Below are 20,541 nucleotides of genomic sequence, written 5' to 3'. Positions count from 1 at the left end.
AATTTGTGCCCCTTCTATTTGATTAGTTGTTTCTGAAAAATGTTAAATGTAATCCCTGAAAATGACACCAATCTATGAAAAAAATTGTCCCATTTTACATTTTTTATTTTCTGTGTAGCCTCAGGTATGTTCAGTTAAATAGTAATTTAATGCGCTGAACTCCAAATTTTGATCTGTCAAATCTAAATTGCTTCATTGTTTGAGCATAAAAGATTTTTCCATTTAAATTTTGTTTTCATTCATCTGCCTAAATTGTAGGTATATAATTTAATATTTTATTTTTAAAATGGTTGGGTTCCAGTCATATTAGAAGCTGAACCATTTCTGTTCTTGCTTGCCAATTCAGTTAGTAAATTATATTTGGAAGAGGTTTTTCTGATGCGATGTTTGTGACATCTAAATGTTGATTATATGTGCATGTCTGTTTTTAGACTGTGCCAGTCTCCAGTTTGGGTTGTATCTTGCTGCTTATGTTCAAGTTCCACATGAAGCATAATTACTGGCTACGTATTACAGAAACTTCATGGATCAACAATATAATGTTCCGCAATCAGGGAGCAGAAGAGTGTACAGGAAGGGAAGGGAAGCAACTTAATCAGAGACAATGTGATTTATTGAAGGCAGCTTGCTGAGGACTGAGCTGTGGAAACTTCTGCCCCTCCTTCCGCCACTATGCTTCTGTTCAAGAATAACATACTGTACATTTTGTGTTAAATTAGCTAAGCAGCAGTCAAATCTGCTGACATTATAATGAAACTGTCTGTTTCACCTACTTTCCTGTTCGATTGTCTGCTGCGTGATCTTTATGACATTAAAGAATATGGAAACCAGTTCTCTTGCTTTTGTTTGTCCTTTTTCTTGTTCTCCTGAGGCAGTCATGAATATTTGAGTAATAAGTCAAGCAGGAGCGAGAGGAACAGGGAATCACTGGAGCTGCTTGCAAATTTAATTAAAAGAGGAAGGCAAAGCCCATCCAATGTGACTCTTCACTTCTGCAGACTTATCTTTGAAAACTTGTCTGGGGATGCCACTTTCTTTTCTCCATTGTCCCCTTTGCTTCAACTGCCAAAAACAAATAGTTTTTGTTAAATTTTGAGTAGTGTTGCTCATAAAGGGTGGACTATTTTACATCCTCGGGCTCTTGTTTTGACTGTAATTATTTCCTTCCTAGTAATTGGCGGTTTCTGATTTTCCCACTGATGACTGTGAAACAGGAAAGAGATTTTCTGACCAACAAATGCTTTTCTAACAAGCAGGTGCTTTTGTTCTTATTAAACTCGGACAAACATTATTCTATTCTGATTTTTTTCCTAAAATTTCTATTTGCAAACATGAGACTTAAGAAGAATGGGTCTTATACACTGAACAGGTAAGAAAAAATAAGAATATCCGTCAATTATTTCTTATTTTCCATCTACTGAAATAATAGGAAAGAGTAAAATGGTTTTGAATGTATGGGAAAACTTTCCCCAACATGATGTCTGCTTATGTGTGCTTTATTTATAATCAATACTGCCTTAGATTTAAAAACAAGTTATGTTTTTGGATACTTTATGACCTCACTATTGTACATGAATAAGACCATTCTTGCTTCTGATTTACAGAAAGACACTGAGTTTGGTAGAAAATAATTTTGCATCATTCCATAATTTGTTATGAGTACAGAGTTGTGCAAGAGCACACTATAGCTGAAGCACATTAAATCTTGCATGTGGAAGAACACCAGGAAATCTGTATAGTTGAAGGAGGTTTGACTTTTATGCAAGGCTTACATTTTTTGGTTTAGTGTAATGTACTTAAATCACGATGCTGGAGATTTCAGAAACAAATCTTTTTCTTTGTCTCAGAGAAACAATTATCTCAAATACAGTAAAATAGTATAAATGGACCAGAAATGTTGAATTATGAGAGGTTAATATGTAAACTGTTATGTACTGCATTGTAACTTACATTATATAGGTAAATATTTTTATGCATGTGTTGGAAAATAAGTATCCAAAATAATATTTTAAGTTTAAAATGAAGTATTTCTATTCATTAACGGGTTGCCATATAATATTCCATTCATATTTTGCAAGTTGTTTAATGTTGACTACTGGGCTATATTTTGATATTAATTCATTTCTAATGTAACCCCCATCTAGCTCTTCTCAATAGCTTTCATGCAATGTTATTAATCATCAAAACTCTGTATACATTGACTGTAGTCAAGAACCACTGACTATATTGACTTTCAAGCATCATTTTGAGACTTTAAATATTGCATACAACTTCTAGTTGATGGGATGCAGGCAGCATTTAATTTGTAAGCTGGAAATCTTAATTTGGATAGGATACGATGCTTGGAATAAAACTGAGATTTGGCTGCATTTTTGGCATACTGGCCAAAAGATACCAAAACTGTTCTTACCATTAGCAGGAAGGTTGCATAATGTGTATGGCAAGAGCATGTTTAAGACTACAACTTCTCTTACTGAAAATCATTATGTGAAAGCTTTAAGTGAAGAGTACTAGATGAGTGGCAGATTTTTAAATATATGGTCCATACCATGTCCATGGTATGTAGAAGATTGCATCTTAGAATAAAAGAGGAGAAAATAGTAAAGAATGTGATTACCAAATGAAGCAAAGAAATGTGTGGACTGTTTTAAATATGGAAAACAACAAAAATGTAATAGATCTGAATGAAATGGTGTGATCTCATGGAATTGATGAATACTTTCAGGAATGTGAAGATGAAATATGATTGAAAGGGTTTAAATATATGTCAGGCAGAAGAGCTGGTGTCCTCTGTATTTTTCTGGGTGTGTACTGAAATAGGAATCCATACATCGGTGATAGTTGCATATTATGCTTCTGTGAATTATGATAATGGCTTATCTTATCACTTTATCTGTTGTGAGAAACTTGATAGGAATTTTAATACTTTGATCTAGTGTGTAGTACTTTTAAGAACACTGTTTAGATGAGTTCAAACACACTGGAGCAACCTAGAACATCAGAAAAAGGAAACAGATCATCCATATAACATCGTCCAACAAAGCGCACAACTTTATCAAAAGGTGCCTAACCACTCAACCCAATATAGCACAACTAATGCAAGCTGTGAAAAGGATAACACTGCTATACATCAAAAACATCTCAGAAACCACCAGTGGATTACTGAAATCATATGGCAACTCCATACCACATTAAAACCAATTTAAAGATCTCCAAAACATCTTAAGTAAACCAAAAGCCCCAGCAGCCCCAGCAACAGCAATCATCTACAACATACTGCGTAGGACAAACGGGCAGAAGACTAACAGAGCATATCCATGAACACCAAATAACAATAGAAGACACGATGAAAATTCCTTAATTTCACAACAGGTGAACAGACTACCATAATTTCTGCTGGGAATCTCTGAGCATCCTAGACCGGATCTGAGCGTTTTATGGCCTGTGGGCCACATCTGGCCTGCTGGAGGTCTCAGCCCAGCCTGTAGTGGCAGTGAGAGGGCAGGGCAGTAGGAGCATTGGGCATAAGGCATCAGTATTCGGGTGTCAGTGTAGCCATCCCAGGAGGGGAGTGGGGTAGTGGCAGCATCGGAGTGTGTGTGCGGTAATGACACAACAATCCCAATTTCTCATGCGGTCTCTTGGAAAAATTTGTAGGCCAAGCCAAGTCCAAAAATGCTAGAGAATTCTTGGAAGCCTGACAGTCAGACAAATCAGCCAGCAATGGGCTCATTGAGATAAGCAACATCTACATACCATTAAAAAAAACACCAAAAAAACAAAAAGAAAACAAAAAGACCTAAACACCTCCTCACTACCAATCAACACCCAGGTAAGCAGGGATGAACAAAAAGATTAATACTACAGTAGACCAACAATCAAGAAGTTAACAATACTCCAACCAAGGAACTATCAACTAAGACAAACAAGCTAACAATAAATAACAGCCTAATCAAACAATCACTAAGAACACACCCCACAATACTGACAGGGCAAGCCCAAGAGAACAAACGCCCACTCTCTTCTAGTACTGATGATGTTACCCAGTTAGGTAATGAAATGTCTGCAAGGAAACAACCAAGCTCAGGGAGCATCACAATCCCACAGTCATGAGATTCTTGGTCTTGGGCTAGATGCAACATGAAATCTAGGTATGAAACACTCATCTTCTCTCCGAGTGCGGGGGCCAGCAGTCAGGAATGGGTTAACTCTGTCATCTGATCCAAGACTGAGTCTGCAAGATGTTAAGCTCCTCCTCTTCCTCTTGCTTCCCAGCTTTCAGACTCAGTTGATCTGGATGGACATTTTTTACTGAGCTGCCCATTCCTGACTGTTCTATTCTGCCTTTTTGCTCCCACTTTGTAGGTAGAGCTGTTCCAGCGATCAGATTCTTGCCATCAGCATCACTGTTCCATATTCTCCACAAAACTTTATTGTGCTATAAGAACTGGAGTCTCAGGTGCAAAAGATCAGATCCACACATGAAGGTCCAGTTAAACTGATTTATTGCTATTCATGCCTATGCAGAGGAATCTTCTCAACTAATGGTTAGCACCTGCTTGGATTTAAATAAGAGTCAATGGAACTCACGGGAGGCTGGATTTAGTTCACTTATGGTTACATAGGGATTTTAGGCTAATTCCTCTTTTAACTCCTCCCCCTGGTTCTGCTACTCCTTCTCCTACATGAAACACTGTTTTGATTATTTTGAAATGCTGGGGTTTTTTAACCCATGTATGCTGTGAGGTCCTTAACTAAATTGTAACTTAAGGAATATTGGTAAGAAGGTTAATTTATTTTTATTTAAGACTAGCAGGTGGCCTCATAGCATTATTTAATGGAAACAGTACCAAGGAAATTATCTCTTTGTTCAGCTTAACTTTTTGTTAGGAAAGTTGTAGTTTGTCCATATAAAGCAGGTCCTCATAACAACCGTTATTTATAGTTAATTAATTTTGCACTTAATGTCTCATTTTAAGTGAGTTAAGGTGTGAAATAAAAATCTGTTCATGAAAGTCTGAGAATACAATGGAAACAGATAAGTGGTATACAAACATGGAAAAACATGATTGTGGAATGTGTGTCATTTTTCATTTTGTACCACTTTTCTTTTAAAATAAGCTACAAGTTACCTTATCTGGAAAAGAAAATTGTTCTGTCATCTTACCTTCCTTTTAAAATCATTTGAATTTTTTTTCTCCTTTCTGTCATGGAAGATGCACAATAATAATTGATTTATCTCTTTGGTCTAAGAAATTTTAAGAAAAAATAAGCAGCTTTTGCTGTATCATTTTATCTATACAGCTTGCCATGTAGCTGAAAAACATGAGCAATTACGCAAAGTGTAAGTAATGCTTCAGGGTGTGCATTATTTTCTTGTCTGATAGAACATAGGATTGTGATGTAGAAGTAGTTGTAGCATGAATTGTTTACTTGTGCCATTTCAATCCATAATCTTTAATTAGTGGCATTTGGGAACAGATATGCTCCGGGAGGAGAGAAAATATTAATGATGTGTATTTCCTGTTTTAATAGTAGGACGGAACCTTCTGTGTGATCTTGATCTTAACTGTATACTTTAGCTTTCAAAAGTAAGAAGAAATTGAAAGCAAAATTCAGCCGTTAAAAATATAAGCTAAAAAATAACCACTTTGCTTACAGGTTACAATAAAGCCTTGGGTTATGAAATCCTAGATGAACGATTGAGGAAATCCTAATGAAAATACCTGCATAAAAAACATTGCTTCCAGCAAGCTCTTGGCTAGCCATCAGCATTTAAAGTGATTGCCTCCCAGATTCAGCTGGCAGGTTTTTTTTTATTCTGAAGGAGCCAGATTCATGGTTTTGCATGTGTGTAGTGACACTCCATCAGGGTCAGCGAAGCTTGTCTAAAAGTGGAAGGGCACAATTTTGTTCAGCTTCCACGCCAGAGCCTTGGCCCCTGGAGAATTCTGTGGCCTTCTGTTGTTCATTTAATTTGAAAGAATGTTAAACACTAAACAGAGGAAGATGAAGAAACCAAAAGCTTTTTTTTAAAGAATTTAAATCAGCTTTAAAAGGTTTCTAAATCTATATCAGAATGTGTAACTTTGAGAATTTGGGCCTATACTTGTCTCCTTTCCCTCAAATTTCATTTTTGTACTGTAAACCTAAATATAATGCTTGTCTAATTGTTGATCTTAATAAGCCAGTTTTACGGCATTTTCTGCTGGGAAGCAGAGTAAAATTACCACAAATAGTTTAAGTAGTTTTAGTGCAGATGTCAGAAATAAAAGATTTATTGGCCAAGGAGAGAGAGACTTCTTATTGGTAATACCAAGACATCACTTGTATCCCAGGCAACTAAAAAAAAAGTTGAAAACATTAAATATAATTATTAAATTCCAGCCAAAAGATTTCTTAAATTAAAAAACTTTCAGGTGGTTATTCTCCTTTACTGGGGAGAGAATTAATGCTCCACCGTGCAGTTTTAAGAAAGTAAATTCTGCTAGGAGCAATAAATGGAAGTTTGTAACTGTAAATTCAGTCTTGCCAGCCTTTTACATTTTCAAAAGGTAAAATATGAGTTACAGGTCTCACTTTTCTCCTTGTCCTTGATGCTATGCAGAATGCAGCTCTACTGTTAATCCTCAGGTGTTGTGTGTTCTTTACACTGCAGATGTTTTTCAATAAGTAAAGATTGTGATAATTAATTTGGGCAGTGGTATACTTAAAACAATGACAAACGGTATCTCTGTATATTTTGAGGATTCATTTTTAGGTCCTTCTCCATCCAGAGTTGTTGGTCAGTATCATGCTCCTTAAACTAAAGCCCTATCATACAATGTTGCTGATATTCCTCATAAATCCATGGATACCCAACAATTTACCTCCCTATGGTTAATTTGCTGAGACTCTCCCATTTGCTTAATCACTCACTGCCAGTCCCACAACTGACATGTTACATGATATTTAAAAAATGCATTTTGAACTGATCAGTTGCAAACAGCGATGACACAAGACAAGAAAGGAGTAAGTCTATCATTATTCCAGTGCCCACATTGGCTTCATCTTCATAAACACAGCATCCTTTATTTGCTTACCTAGAAATTTTTATTTCTAGGATTTTATTTTTTAATGATAAAGTTTTATAGCAGTCTTAACTATGTGGTTCAGCTGTTGGTTTGCCACTGCTTTTGATCTTGGAGGGGACATTAGAAGATTCTAATAGACTGTGATGCCACAAACTAATGTTACAGGTTTTGAGATAAACATGTTGGTAAATTTATCTGTTTTGTTGTGTGTCTTATACTTAATTATTAGAAAGTGCAGTAATTTGTTTTAGCAGACTCAGCGCCATGGTTTGATCTACTCTATTGTGACAGTATGATTAAATTATTGTGCACTTACCTATGATTATATGCATGATACATAGTTCTTCCAAAGAGTCTCAATATAATATCATTCTCCAGTGTGCTGACTAGAGAATCCAGGATTGGGTTGACATTGTCTGCTAGCTGATTGGACTGAGTCTGTCAGAACTGTGAGGACACACCTCCTTTACCAACAGTCCCCAGCTTTTGACTCAGTCTCAGTTAGGATAGACATGTTTCCATTTGATCCTGCCTTACCAAAGGTCAGGCAGGAGCAATTCACCAGCCAAGGTCAGGGTTCTGCCGGGAGCAATCCTCTCCTTCCGATGGTGGACTTCCCAGGCAATCTAAGTAGGGAGTCTATTCAAGGAACCAAACCGCCTGACTGTTACTACAAATGCCAGCCTCTTTGGTTGGGGGACCCATCTCTAGTCCAGGATGACTCAAGGGTAGTGAATGCAGGCAGACCTGGGCCACAATATAAACTGACTGGAACTCAGGACAGTTCGCCTAGCCATCAGGAGATTCCAGGACATGGTGTCAGACAGACGTGTCTTAATCCTGACAGACAATGTGGCCACCAAGGCCCATATAAACCTCCAAGGGGGCACCTATTCCAGGTCCCTCATGCAAGAGGCCGAACAACTAGGCCTCTGGGCAGAGAGATATCTTCTGTCCCTCAGGGCAGAACATATTTCCAGTATGACAAATGTGCAGTCGGACTGGCTCAGCAGGGCCACAGTCGACAACTCGGAGTGGCGCCTGCATCTGACATTATTTGAGGAGCTGACAGGTTACTTGGGACTTCCAACTGTGGAAATTTGTTTTTCTCCTTCACATAACAGATGTTCTGCCCCTGGGTCATTATATTATCTATAACAGTGATGGCTAACCTTTTCCGGACCGAGTGCCCAAAGCGTGTGCACCCGAACCCTCAAAATGCAATCAGTGCGTCCCCCCCATGTGTGCCCCCTACATGTGTGCCACCCCCACATGCACCCCACCCCCATGCATGTGCCCAACCCCCATGCATGCACACGTGGCCCCCGCATATGTCCCATCCCCCATGCATGCACACGTGGCCCCCTGCATGCACCCCGCCCCCATGCATACATGCATTCCCTCCACATATGCCCTGCCCCCCACATGCGCATGGTCTCCCTGCATGCCTCCCGTGCATGTGTGGCAGAAACCCAAAGACTAGCTGGCCAGTGGGAGGCACATGCGCATGCGCGGAAGAGCTGAGCTGGGATGACGGCTGGGGTGCCCACAGAGAGGGCATTGTGTGCCAGTTCTGGCACATGTGCCATAGGTTCGCCATCATGGATCTATAACGATTTTCATAGTAGATAGCTTTTTTTGTCACATCAGTATTGAATTCACAAGTTTATCAGATTTTTTTTATTTGATACATTAGTTATGTTATTCATAATAAATCATAATTGAGTAGGTATTTGGATGTAATGCTAAAGTTTGACGTATTAAATACGTCCCTTGATCGGGACTCCTTACGCACGGTCACTCATGCCCTCGTTACTTCCTGCCTGGACTATTGCAATGCTCTCTACATGGGGCTCCCCTTGAAGAGTACCGGGAGGCTCCAGCTAGTCCAGAATGTGGCCGCACGGGTGATAGAGGGGCATTACGTTGCTCCCATATAACACCCATCCTGCGCGGCCTGCACTGGCTGCCGGTAGCTTTCCGGGTGCAATTCAAGGTGCTGGTTACCACTTTTAAAGCGCTCCATGGCTTAGGACCGGGGTATTTGCGAGACCGCCTTCTGCCACCGATTGCCTCCCAATGACCTGTGCGCTCCCACAGAGCGGGCCTCCTCAGGGTGCCGTCGACCAAACAATGTAGGTTGGCGGCCCCCAGGGGGAGGGCCTTCTCTGTGGCGGCACCAGCCCTATGGAACGAGTTACCTCCGGGGTTACGCCAACTCCCCGACCTCCGGGCCTTCAAGCGTGAACTAAAGACTTTATTATTTCACCGAGCGGGACTAGCCTAAGAATGTATTTTAGCGAAATTTTAATGGGTTTTTAATCGGTCTTCGACCGTTTTAGTGATTCGGCCACTAAATATTTGTTTTTAAATTGTTTTTAAATAGTGTTTATTTATTATATTTATATCATAGTGTTATGTGTATTTTAATATTGGCTGTACACCGCCCTGAGTCCTTCGGGAGATGGTGCGGTATAAAAATGTAATAAGAAAGAAAGAAAGAAAGAAAGAAAGAAAGAAAGAAAGAAAGCCTTGAGGCTCATAAGCTTCCATTTTTCCTCTCTGTCCTTCCAATTTGGTTAATTACAACTCTGGTAATTGAAATAAGACACATTTATAGAATATACTTTGAAAGTGAGTCATTTTTCCCATAGTTAAAACTAATCATACATAGTTAAGTTTCCATGACCTAGAATGCTACAATTAAAACACAGTGAAAATGAATATTTTCAGACACCTCCTAGCCATACTGTTGGTGGTCAGAACAGAGTTCAAGCTCTAATCCTGCTGCAGCTTATTCTTATAACATTAAACTGTAGTTAACAACACAGCCAAACTAGTCTTTCTTAAAATTAGAGTATCTTAGGGGTGTGTGTGTGTGTGTGTGTGTGTGTGTTCTAAATCACACTTTGCCCTTACCAGATCTCTGCACATCCCTAGAAAATATTATCAGTCTGTACCTTTTAAAATATATTTATAAAATAACTTCAATAACAAAAATACACATGCTAATCTTATTAACTGACTGTAGGTATGCAATGTATACTTTATCCATTCTCTAACAAATGGGAGTTTTTTAAAAATAAATTTCCATTGTGAAAGTCTCTCATAAGAAAAATGGTCAAAACAATGATTGCATTCTACTGTTCTTCACGTATACTTTGTGTAGTGGCAATAAAGTTGATTCTAAAATAAGAGTGTTCTGTTTATACAGGTTTCAGGTGTGGGTGTGTCAAGAGAGGGTCTTGTGATGGGTCAGGTGTGAGTCATCAGTGAGAGTCTTGTAATGGGGAAGTTGCATCAGGTGAGGGTCATTGGGGGGGCTTGCATGGGTTGGTTGAGGGTTGATGCTGTCTCTGATTGGCTGTGTGGTTGATTTGGATTCTGAGAGGTTCATAGGCTGGTTGTAGATCAATTTGTCTATGGATGGAATTGCTTGTGGAGTGCCAGGCTTTGATAAGCGTACAATTATGGCGAGTGGTAGCGTGGCCAGTGATTTTTGTGTTGCTCCAATCAAACTGGGGCTGTTTGGTGTCAGTGTGGGTAGAGATTAAAGAGTTGGGATCATGGCGTTTGACTGCCAGCCAGTGTTCATGGATCCTGTTTTTTAATTGACGTGATGTTTGTCAATTAAATGTGTCAGGTCTTGGAAGTACGTATAGTTTCCTTGCAAATTGCCTGTATCCATGTGATATGGTGGAGTTTTGTGAGGCTGGAGTGGTCGGCCATGCAGCAGGTCATTCATGTTTGTTGGGAGGGGGGCACTCATTCTGGTTGAACATGGTTCCAACAATGCCAAGCCTAAACTCAGGAAAACACAAGAGTATTGTAGTGTCTTCCATGCTATGATGGACTGACCAAAAAGCTGCTGATACAGTTCTACAGAGGAATTACTGAGTCTTTCATCTGCACCTCTATAACTGTCTGATTCGGTTCTGGAACCCAACAAGACAGACACAGACTTCAGAGGATAATTAGAACTGCAGAAAAAAACAATTGCTACCAACCTGTCTTCCATTGAGGACCTGTATACTGCACGAGTCAAAAAGAGAGCTGTGAAAATATTTACAGACCCTTCGTATCCTGGACATAAACTGTTTCAACTCCTATCCTCAAAATGACGCTATAGAGCAGTGCACACCAAGACAATTAGACACAAGAACAGTTTTTTTCCAAACGCCATCACTCTGCTAAACAAATAATTCCCTCAACTAAGGCTGCATTACTAGTACAATTAGTCTTCTCATCGTTCCTGTCACCTATCTCCTCCCACTTATGACTGCATGACTGTAACTTTGTTGCTTGTATCCTTACGATTTATATCGATATTGATTGTTTCCTGATTGCTTATTTGCACCCTATAACTACCATTAAGTGATGATATGATTTTGGACGAATGTATTTTGTCTTTTTATGTACACTGACAGCATATGCACCAAAGACAAATTCCTTTTGTGTCCAATCACACTTGGCCAATAAAGAATTATATCCTATCCTATCCTATCCTATCCTATCCTATCCTATCCTATCCTATCCTATCCTATCCTATCCTATCCTATCCTATCCTATCCTATCCTATCCTATCCTATCCTATCCTATTCTATTCTATGATCTGCTGCTGCCTTCACCTCCTGTGAGGCTAATTCTTCCACTTATATTTTTTTTTCTTTGATTTAATAGTGATGCAATAGATGAAATAGAAATCACAATTTATGATGGATATATCAGGTTTTCCAAACAATTTTATTAAATATTCAGGCTATTCAAACTACAAAAATCTAAAAAGTGTGGGGGAGAAGAGGGGAGGAGGAAAAAAATAAAAAAATAAATAATTTCCTCCTTTCATCCCAACAAGTGCATACAATTTACTTCCACCTATTAAGTTGCAACCTACACTCTCTTTACTGCATATCTCATCTCTTAACTAAACACAAAATCCTCAGTATTTATTCCTTGTCAGCAAAAGTCCAGTAAGGGTTCTCAGATACAAGTAAATATCTACTTTAATTTTGATCAAATAAGCCAATTATATATTCCTTCCTATCCTTTTAACTATTTTAATTCTTAACCCTTCAAATAAAATCCCATGTTAATTTCTTGCCACTGTTTTTTTATCCTTCCCCAGAAGATCTTTCAAACCTTAGCAAATCTGTTTTGTAAATCTGATGACGAAATTTGTCCTTTTTTGGGAGATTAATTTTCAGAAAGTCCTTCAAAACTTTCATAGATGTCTTTTGTACATTCAGTAAGGGGAAAAAATCATATCTCTCTCTCTCCCTCTCCCTTTTTTTGTGTGTGTAATATTTGTATATCTCTTTTATTTACAACTTCTATACATGGCACTGAAGCATCATCCATTTCATTTGAAACTCTTAATACATATTTTTTTGGCATACTTCCCTTCTACATTTATTGCCACATTCAAGTTAATTTGAAACTTATCCAGTGCATTCTATTCTTCCATTGCATCCTTAACTGTCCATTTATCAGTCATTTCCAAGAGTTTCAAAGACTATTTGTCAAAAATCTTCTTAATTTTTTCATGCTTTCCATCAAATAGCTCACTATTAGATTATTTCCTTCCATTCTTTTGTTATCCTATAGCTCCGCCTGGTGTCCAACTCCAGTCCAACTCCACCTAGTGTCCAACTCTAGTATTCAACATTTAAAGTCCCATTATCTTATTTTGGCTAGCAAAAAAGTAAACAATGCCACTTTCTCACAAGAAGCAATCTTCTGAAAAGTTAGTTGCAATTCCAAGTCCATTTGAGCTCTTAATCCATTGTTAAATTGTTTAAAATCCATATTCTAAGAACCCTTTTGATGATTAATCCAGAAAGCAATATTTTTCAAAAGTTTTTAAAATTACATTTAAACATTCTTTCTCTAAGGTGAAAGCAACTCTTGTACAAAAGTTTATTTTCTCTATTAAGCATAAAAAATAAAGCTTATGTAAATATAAATTAATTTTTCATTTTAGGCAAAATTGTGGGATTTTGTATGTGTGTCAGCATCACTTGCTCTAGATATTAATATATTAATTCAGCAGGAATTAATAAAAATCCCCAGAGTTATTTTTAAAAACAAACTTAGTATTCTCAGTATCCCTAGATATTTTAGGACAATTTTTTTGAGGGGGGAGTGGCTGATAAATACAATGGAAAAATAATTAGGAAGAGGTTCTAATGTATACCAGAATGGAGGATTGAGCCCTGCAATTCTAAACATTTCCCAATCTCCTTTTCCATAAAGCATTTTTAACTTCAGAATTTATTTGGAAAATCAAATCAATCAGAATAGAGCTGGAAGGGACCTTGGAGGTCTTCTAGTCCAGCCCCCTGCTCAAGCAGGAGACCCTCCAGTGATGAACCACCCACAACTTCTGAAGGCACACTGTTCCACTGGTTAATTGTTCTCAGTGTGATGAAGTTTCTCCTTAATTCCAGGTTGTGTCTCTCCTTGATTAGTTTCCATCCATTATTTCTTGTCTTGCCTTCTGGTGCTTTGGAAAATAAGTTGACTTTAATCATCCTAAATGCAATCTATAATTAAACTTGTGCTAAAAATTAGGTGTCATATACTCTAGGTAAGGGTGGCTCAAGGGCTAGGATGTTGAGCTTGTTGATCGAAAGGTCGGCAGCTCGGCAGTTCGAATCCCTAGTGCTGCCGTGTAATGGGGTGAGCTCCCGTTACTTGTCCTAGCTTCTGCCAACCTAGCAGTTTCGAAAGCATATAAAAATGCAAGTAGAAAAAATAGGGGCCACCTTTGGTGGGAAGGTAACAGCGTTCCGTGCGCTTTTGGCGTTGAGTCATGCCGGCCACATGACCTCGGAGACGTCTTCGGACAGCACTGGCTCTTCGGCTTTGAAACGGAGATGAGCACCGCCCCCTAGAGTTGGCAACAACTAGCATATATGTGCGAGGGGAACCTTTACCTTTACCTTTTATACTCTAGGTAGATCAAGATCCTAGCAAAACTTAAGATCCTGTGGGAAAAAAGTAAATATTCCATACCCCATAGTGCTAAACACTATAGAATTGCAATATAATGCTATTTTATGCATACATAGAACGAGGATTATAAACCAGCAATGAAAATTCAAAAGAATTTGTAGCTACGTTATACCTCAGAATGTTAGAGACAGAAAAATTAAGAAATGATAAGTGTCTAGAATTTTGTGAGAAAATCCACATAACATGAGTAAAGTATCAAGCAAGTTAGCACTAAAGAATTAAGCAAATTTAGAAATCAAGAAATTAAAAGCATCTACAAAACTTGTTAGGAAATAGAGTTTTAACACAGCAAATCATTAGGAGTTAATGCATATAAGAAAAAGTTGTAAAAAATGTTCTTGCTTCATCCTTCAAATAGCTTGGTATAGCACAGATACAACTCTCCCAGTAATTTTTTGTAAAAGCCTGCAATTAATCTTTCCTTCCTTGAAAGCCCCTGCTAGACATTTAAATGAAAATGTTTTTTCTGGTGGCTTTAAAATACATTCTAGTATATTTAGGTTATATTCTCAGATAGTATCAGAAGCACAATTAGTATTGAAATAGAGTCATTCAAGTAAGTTGAGCAAGGACATGGTATATAAGTAGGTTACAATTTGGTGTTTTAATATAGGTTGCAATTTAGGTTACATGGCCTTTCAGCTAGAGCTGAGCAAACTGCATTTCTTAATGTTATCTTTTACTTTTAACAGTAATATATTACACTTATTTCATTTGTTGCAGTTATGATAGAGAAAAGTCTTTCTTCTGAGGCCTCATGATATTAATATTCTTTGTTTGTATTTTTTAATGACTACTCCAGAAAGAGGGAAACAAACAGCTACTTAAGCAATAGTTGATCATAGTTATGTCTCAAAAGTATTATGCTTTTATTAATGCTTTCTAGTAAATAAAGCAATGCATGTTTTAAGAGTTTTACAGAGCTTTTTGTTGCTTAGAATAACAATCAGTTGTCTTTTGATAATAACTCATAAGCTTATTGTAAAGCTTTCCTTTTTACATGCATTACAAGATGTATCTACATAATTGTTAGGCAGAGGATTTCCTTATACTGAAGTAAAATGGCTGTGCTGTGTTTACAGTTTATCAGACTGAACATTAACAGTGTATTTGAATGTTCATGTACGCTTAGTAATTGTTTCGTTAGAGTGAATAAAGAAGTATGTAAGTCAAAAGGAATTCATAACAACAAATATGGGGTTTACTGCTGTGAGGCAAATTCAGGACGTATGGTTCAAACAGTATGGGGGGGAAAGTATATAATGTACATTTCAGATAAACTCTGTTAACAGATAGGGATTGAACTTGGTTACTTCATTCATTCATTCATTCATTCAATCAATTAAAACAAATCTTCAATGATGGAAAGTTTATCTACAGAATAGTTAAATTCTCAGTATTGTTTGTTTTAATGTCCATTTATATTATATGTGAAGAGAGTTTCGCTGTTACTGGCTTAAATATAGCCAGCTTTAGCTATCCTTGAAGAGCATTTGGAAATTACAACTGGTGCAGAGTGTGGAGGCATAGACAGTTATTGGAATCCGTAGGATGATCCATGTTACATCACTGCTTGGTGAGCTGCACTAGCTGCCAGTCTGTTTCTGGCTGCAATTCATTCTGGGTATTGGTTATTATCTTTAAACCCCTGCATGGAATGGGTTCAGATTACTTAAGGAACTGTCTCACCCACTGGGACTGGCCCATCTCACCTTCACTGGCAGAGGAGGCATGCTGTAGGCCCTGACAGTCAAGGAGTTCCGACTGGCAGGGTCCAGGAGAAGCACCTTCTTTGCCATGGTTCCTGCCCTTAGGACCATCTTACCTTGTGAGGTGAGATTGGCTCTCACCCTTCTTACTTTCTGCAGGAACCTGAAGACCTGACTTTGCCAGATAGCTATGGGGACCCAATGGGGAAGTTTCACACTGGAAGTCCTTGCTGAATTAAGAGGCAATACCATCACCCTATGCATTTTGTTCCCTCGGCCCCCCCCCCCATTTTTAAAACTATAATTTTATCTTGATTGGGATTTCTATTGTTTTAGAGATATTTATTTATTAGGATTTTAATGCTCCAGGCTGCAGTTGTTTTGTTATGAGATGGACAGCAAATACATTCAATAAAATAAAATAATAAATTTAAATACTGTAAAAGTATTTAAATAAAATGTTCTAGGATTAAAGCTACAGTAAATGAAATCTATATTGGTAGTATGTTCTTTGATTCTTGTGAGATCATTTGACCATAAGATAGAAAATGGAAAATGAGAGAGTAGACATTTGCTTTACTGCAAGGGTTCCCAGCCCCTGGTCTGCAGCCTGCTGCCGGGCCGCTGCCCCTTGGGAACTGGATTGCACAAGCAGCGGGTGAGCAAGCAAGTGTGCAAAGCTGTATTTGTGCAAGCGGTACATGTGCATATAAAACCATCTTCCCCACAACTGCCGCTGTCCGTGTGCAGAGCCAGAAAGATTGGGAACCACTGGTATACTGGTATGTAATTTTATTAGACAAATTGCAGTTTTATCTCCTACGGTTTATTTTAATGTACATTAAAGAAACATATCTGCATTCCATTGGAAGGTGAGGTATACCTGGAAAAAAATCTATTTAACCTCTTTCATAAACTGATTCTATAAACCAGGAGTGTCAAACTTAAGGCTCGCGGGCCAAATTTGGTCTGCGGAGTGTTTAGACCTGGCCCACCGGGCCACCCTGGAAACCGGGACCAGCTGCGATGGCCTCCTACAACCCTCTGCCAGGGAAAACAGCCGTTTTCCCTGGCAGAGGGTTGCAGGAGGCCGTCGCAGCCAGAAACGGAGCTTGGGAGCCCATTTTTGCTGGGAGAGCACTCAGGCCGCCACAGGCATCCCCGACATGAGTGACATCAAACAGGCCATGCCCACTCTGGCCACACCCCAGCCCCCTGAGGTCAAACTCAACCCTGATGCGGCCCTCAATGAAATCGAGTTTGACACCCCTGCTATAAACTATTTCAACCTCCCCTCCAAAGAATTGGACATAGTTTTATTTATTTTTATTTTATTAATCCATTTTATATAGCAGCCCATTTTGCAAATATGACTCTGGGCAGCTAAACACCTCTTAAAATAATCATAAAAAATAAGAAACATGCATATATCAAGATCAGATCATTACTATTGACTACCTTTATACTGTAACGAGCTAATTTTCCTATTCATAGTTTTATTGAAACGTCATTATTATTTACAACTTTTCTCCTCCTTTTGCCTGTTTCATAACTATAAGGATATGAATGAGGCTAGCTAGTGTTGGTTTGCTAATCTTATGTTCGAATTGAGAGATCTGTTGAATAGATAAATTCTCAGTAAGTGTGAGATTGTTGGTAATGAATTATAACCGTAATGGAGCATACTTATTTATAAAATACCTTCCAGTGTTAAATTATCAGTTCACTGCTATTGTAAAAGCAGCTCTTTGCATTTGAGACAGAGATGTGATGCTTGATCTGTATCTTCCTTGCTGCAGTACCTCAAGTATGTATAGTCTATCACTGTTGATAGCATTAGTGATTTAAGAAACAGTGAATAGCATGCTTGTTGACTATCAGTCAAATCTTAACTGAACTAGTCTAGTGCATGGCATGTAACTTTTAGACTAGTATAGTTTCATGCTAAGCACTGTGTGTGTAAGGCAACTCTGGGGGGAAAGGATTGGTGAATACATTAGATATTAAGTTAAAAATCAGATTGGGGTTCTTAGTTATGAAAGACAAATTGGTAAATGTTTTGGAGGAGTAAAGATTTAGACAGAAAACTGCTTATCATGAAATGTTTTCACTTGTTTGTTCAGCTCTGTTTTTACTATGCTACAAATTAAAGCAGTCCCTTCCTGTCCTCTATCCATGCACCGTCGCTAATAAAACTGCAGTACAAACTGGACGCTTGAAAGAAGCTTGCTTATTCCCCACACTACTTCTCTTGTCTTGTTTTACAGCCGGCGCCAGCCTGAAAAAAACGATTCAGATGCCTCCTTATTGGCATTAACTTCCCAGGCTTGGCTTTTACTGAAGAATTTGTAAAAAGGAGCAGCTGTTTGCCTTTTCTAGCTGAGGTTGTGTGTGTGTGTGTGTGTGTGTGTGTGTGTGTGTGTGTGTGTGTGTTTTCCTGTTTCCATTGCTGCTTTCTTATTGGCTGAAGCAAGGAAGGAGGAAGGGTTAGAGTGAAGTAAGCTATGAACTCTGTGAATGTAGTTGGACTAGTTTTCTGAGGAAGCTAGGAAAGAGAGGGTGAGCTATCGAGAGATCGGGTGCTAGCAGTTTCCAGCTCTCTTTCTCTCTCTTTCTTGCTGTCTCTCACCATCACATCACCCCACTCCCCACTTCTCTTTCTGCCTCTCTTGAACATGGTTGGGGATCATTGTAACCACAGCAGCGAAAGACCTGTACTTTCTCAAACTCCCAAAACTGGAATAAGTTGCAAAATGGTTCTACAAGCAGTAGGAAAAGTATTAAGGTAAACATTGTTTGTACTTCTTTGCTTGTCTTATTCTGCAGTATGTATGGTACTAATTAATTCGTGGGATAATCTGCCCCTTTTTGATACTTAATGATAAAACCACTATTGATTGAATCAGACTAAGGGGGGAAGCAGATTAAAAGGGCAAGATACCTCGAAGAAATAAGTTGCAAGAAAGTTTTTTTTTTAAAGATTAAGTTAATTAATGCCTCACATTTAGGAGAAATAGCTATACATTTTGTAAATATGACATTAGTTTAAACGGCTTGAATTTGTCCCAAATGTTTTCTGTTATTTAGCATTCAGAATCAAAAGTGGAGCTTACCTTTCAAGAATGCTGATGTTTAAATACTCCATTTACAGATGCCACTAACATGAAATGAGAGAAATAAATTTGACATGTTCGTATCACAGTTAATCCTTTCTAAATTGTAAATGTAAGTTCTGTTGCATGCAGTGTCTTATTTTTGAAAATTGACTTTAAGACTTTCCTAAAGACTTTTATTTATAATGTTTTTATTTATAAATGCATAGTAAAGCCAAAAACAGATTTTTGGAACAGAACTTTTATACCTAAAAAAGTAAAAGAGATGAAATGATAAAACATGCTGAAAGTATGTATTGATTCATAGAAAAGTGTAATGTAACATTGAGCTGTGAGATGAGGACAGTTTTCTGATGGGAGAAGTACTTGCCCATTGTGACTATACAGAAATTCTTTTGTAGACATTAAAATGGAAAGGACTTTTATGCAGGAATAAACCTTACCTAAATCAAATGCTAAAGTATTTTTAAACATTGAGTGGTAGTTTTTTATTTTATTTTATTGTAAGACATCTTGTTTTGGTCAGGTTTGAGTAGGCTGTTTTTATGTCAATCGGTGTGAATTATTAGTTAGGATATCATCTCTGTGTGTGTCTATTTATGCGTTTCTCTGTGTTAGGGAGAGAGTATGGCTATTGTAATTGCCACGTGATGCTATGAGGATGACTCTTATATTTAGGCTTTTTGGGGTAACTGGATAATTTCTTTAGACCTGAATTTCGGAAGCAGCAGGCAGCTTCTAATTTGCTTTATTGCTATTCTGAGATTCAGTGCACAACAGTAATGTCTGTAAAGATACAGCACCCCTCTTCCTCTTCCTCCACTTTCTATTTCAACCTATAGTCTTCTTTAATTGATACCTGAGGAGCTTACATGGCAAAACTATAACTCCAACTTTGTAAATTTGGCTAAAATGTATACAAGTTGCTCTGGAACAGTGCTAATAAATGTGGCTTAGAAAATCAAGTATACATTCATAATTATTTTCTGTGTTTTAGTAGTTAACGGTTTTTTTAAAATGCTGATTCTTTCCAGCCCTGTTTATGGTATTTATCCATGGAAAGGACATGAATTGATTTTTAATCCATGTCAGTAAGTTGAACATATTTTCCTATAAATCATAATTTTTAAATTGTCATCAGCTGCATTACTTTCAGTATGAAAGTGACAACTCTGACTTGTACGCATAGCAGCTATGACGTGGCAAATGGAAAAAATAGCAAAGTTTGCCAGTTATAAAAAGCACCATAAATTGTGAATATAACACTAATGACTTGGTACAGAATATGACCATCTTACAGGGAGTTAAACGCAATGATTCTGTTCTGAGGTGGAGTTGTGGTTTGCCTGATTGTGTGGGCTGCCAATTTTTTTTGTTGAATCAAACTAATTAAGAAAGTAGGAAAAGGTGATAGCATCATACAGTCATTGTATCCTTCTTAACTACCAGATACCTAAAGTTTGCATGTGTGTTACAGGTTCACTAAGAGAACCTTGGCCTAGAAAATACATATTCCAGTACATTATAAAAAGAGATATGTTTGATTCTTCCTTTTCTCTTTCCCCTTCAATATTTAGGAATTTGGTATTCTGAGAGGCGTAAAAAAATAATTCAAAATGAGGCAAAATCATA

At 37.9% G+C, this 20,541-nt stretch overlaps 1 protein-coding gene across 5 annotated transcripts in view; it reads left to right on the top strand.

Moving 5' to 3' along the window:
* The window catches only part of MOB2 (MOB kinase activator 2), a 139,886-nt gene that overhangs the window by 76,862 nt on the left and 42,483 nt on the right, over positions 1 to 20,541 (top strand). Inside the window, exons 1-2 of one of the 5 annotated variants that reach the window (XM_058157697.1) lie at positions 18,442 to 18,581; positions 18,884 to 18,985. The exons of 1 other annotated variant lie outside the window; for it this stretch is intronic. In XM_058157697.1, the coding sequence (XP_058013680.1) occupies positions 18,984 to 18,985 (2 nt within the window). In that variant the 5' untranslated portion in view covers positions 18,442 to 18,581; positions 18,884 to 18,983. Of the gene's footprint in view, positions 1 to 885; positions 1,370 to 18,321; positions 18,582 to 18,883; positions 19,022 to 20,541 lie in introns of those variants that run through there. 3 more of the 5 variants (XM_058157689.1, XM_058157654.1, XM_058157663.1) reach the window with 3 other exon arrangements.

Source organism: Ahaetulla prasina, chromosome 1 (genome assembly GCF_028640845.1).
Source record: "Ahaetulla prasina isolate Xishuangbanna chromosome 1, ASM2864084v1, whole genome shotgun sequence".
NCBI classification, from domain to species: Eukaryota; Metazoa; Chordata; class Lepidosauria; order Squamata; family Colubridae; genus Ahaetulla; species Ahaetulla prasina.
This window is presented reverse-complemented; position numbering and strand designations above follow the sequence as displayed.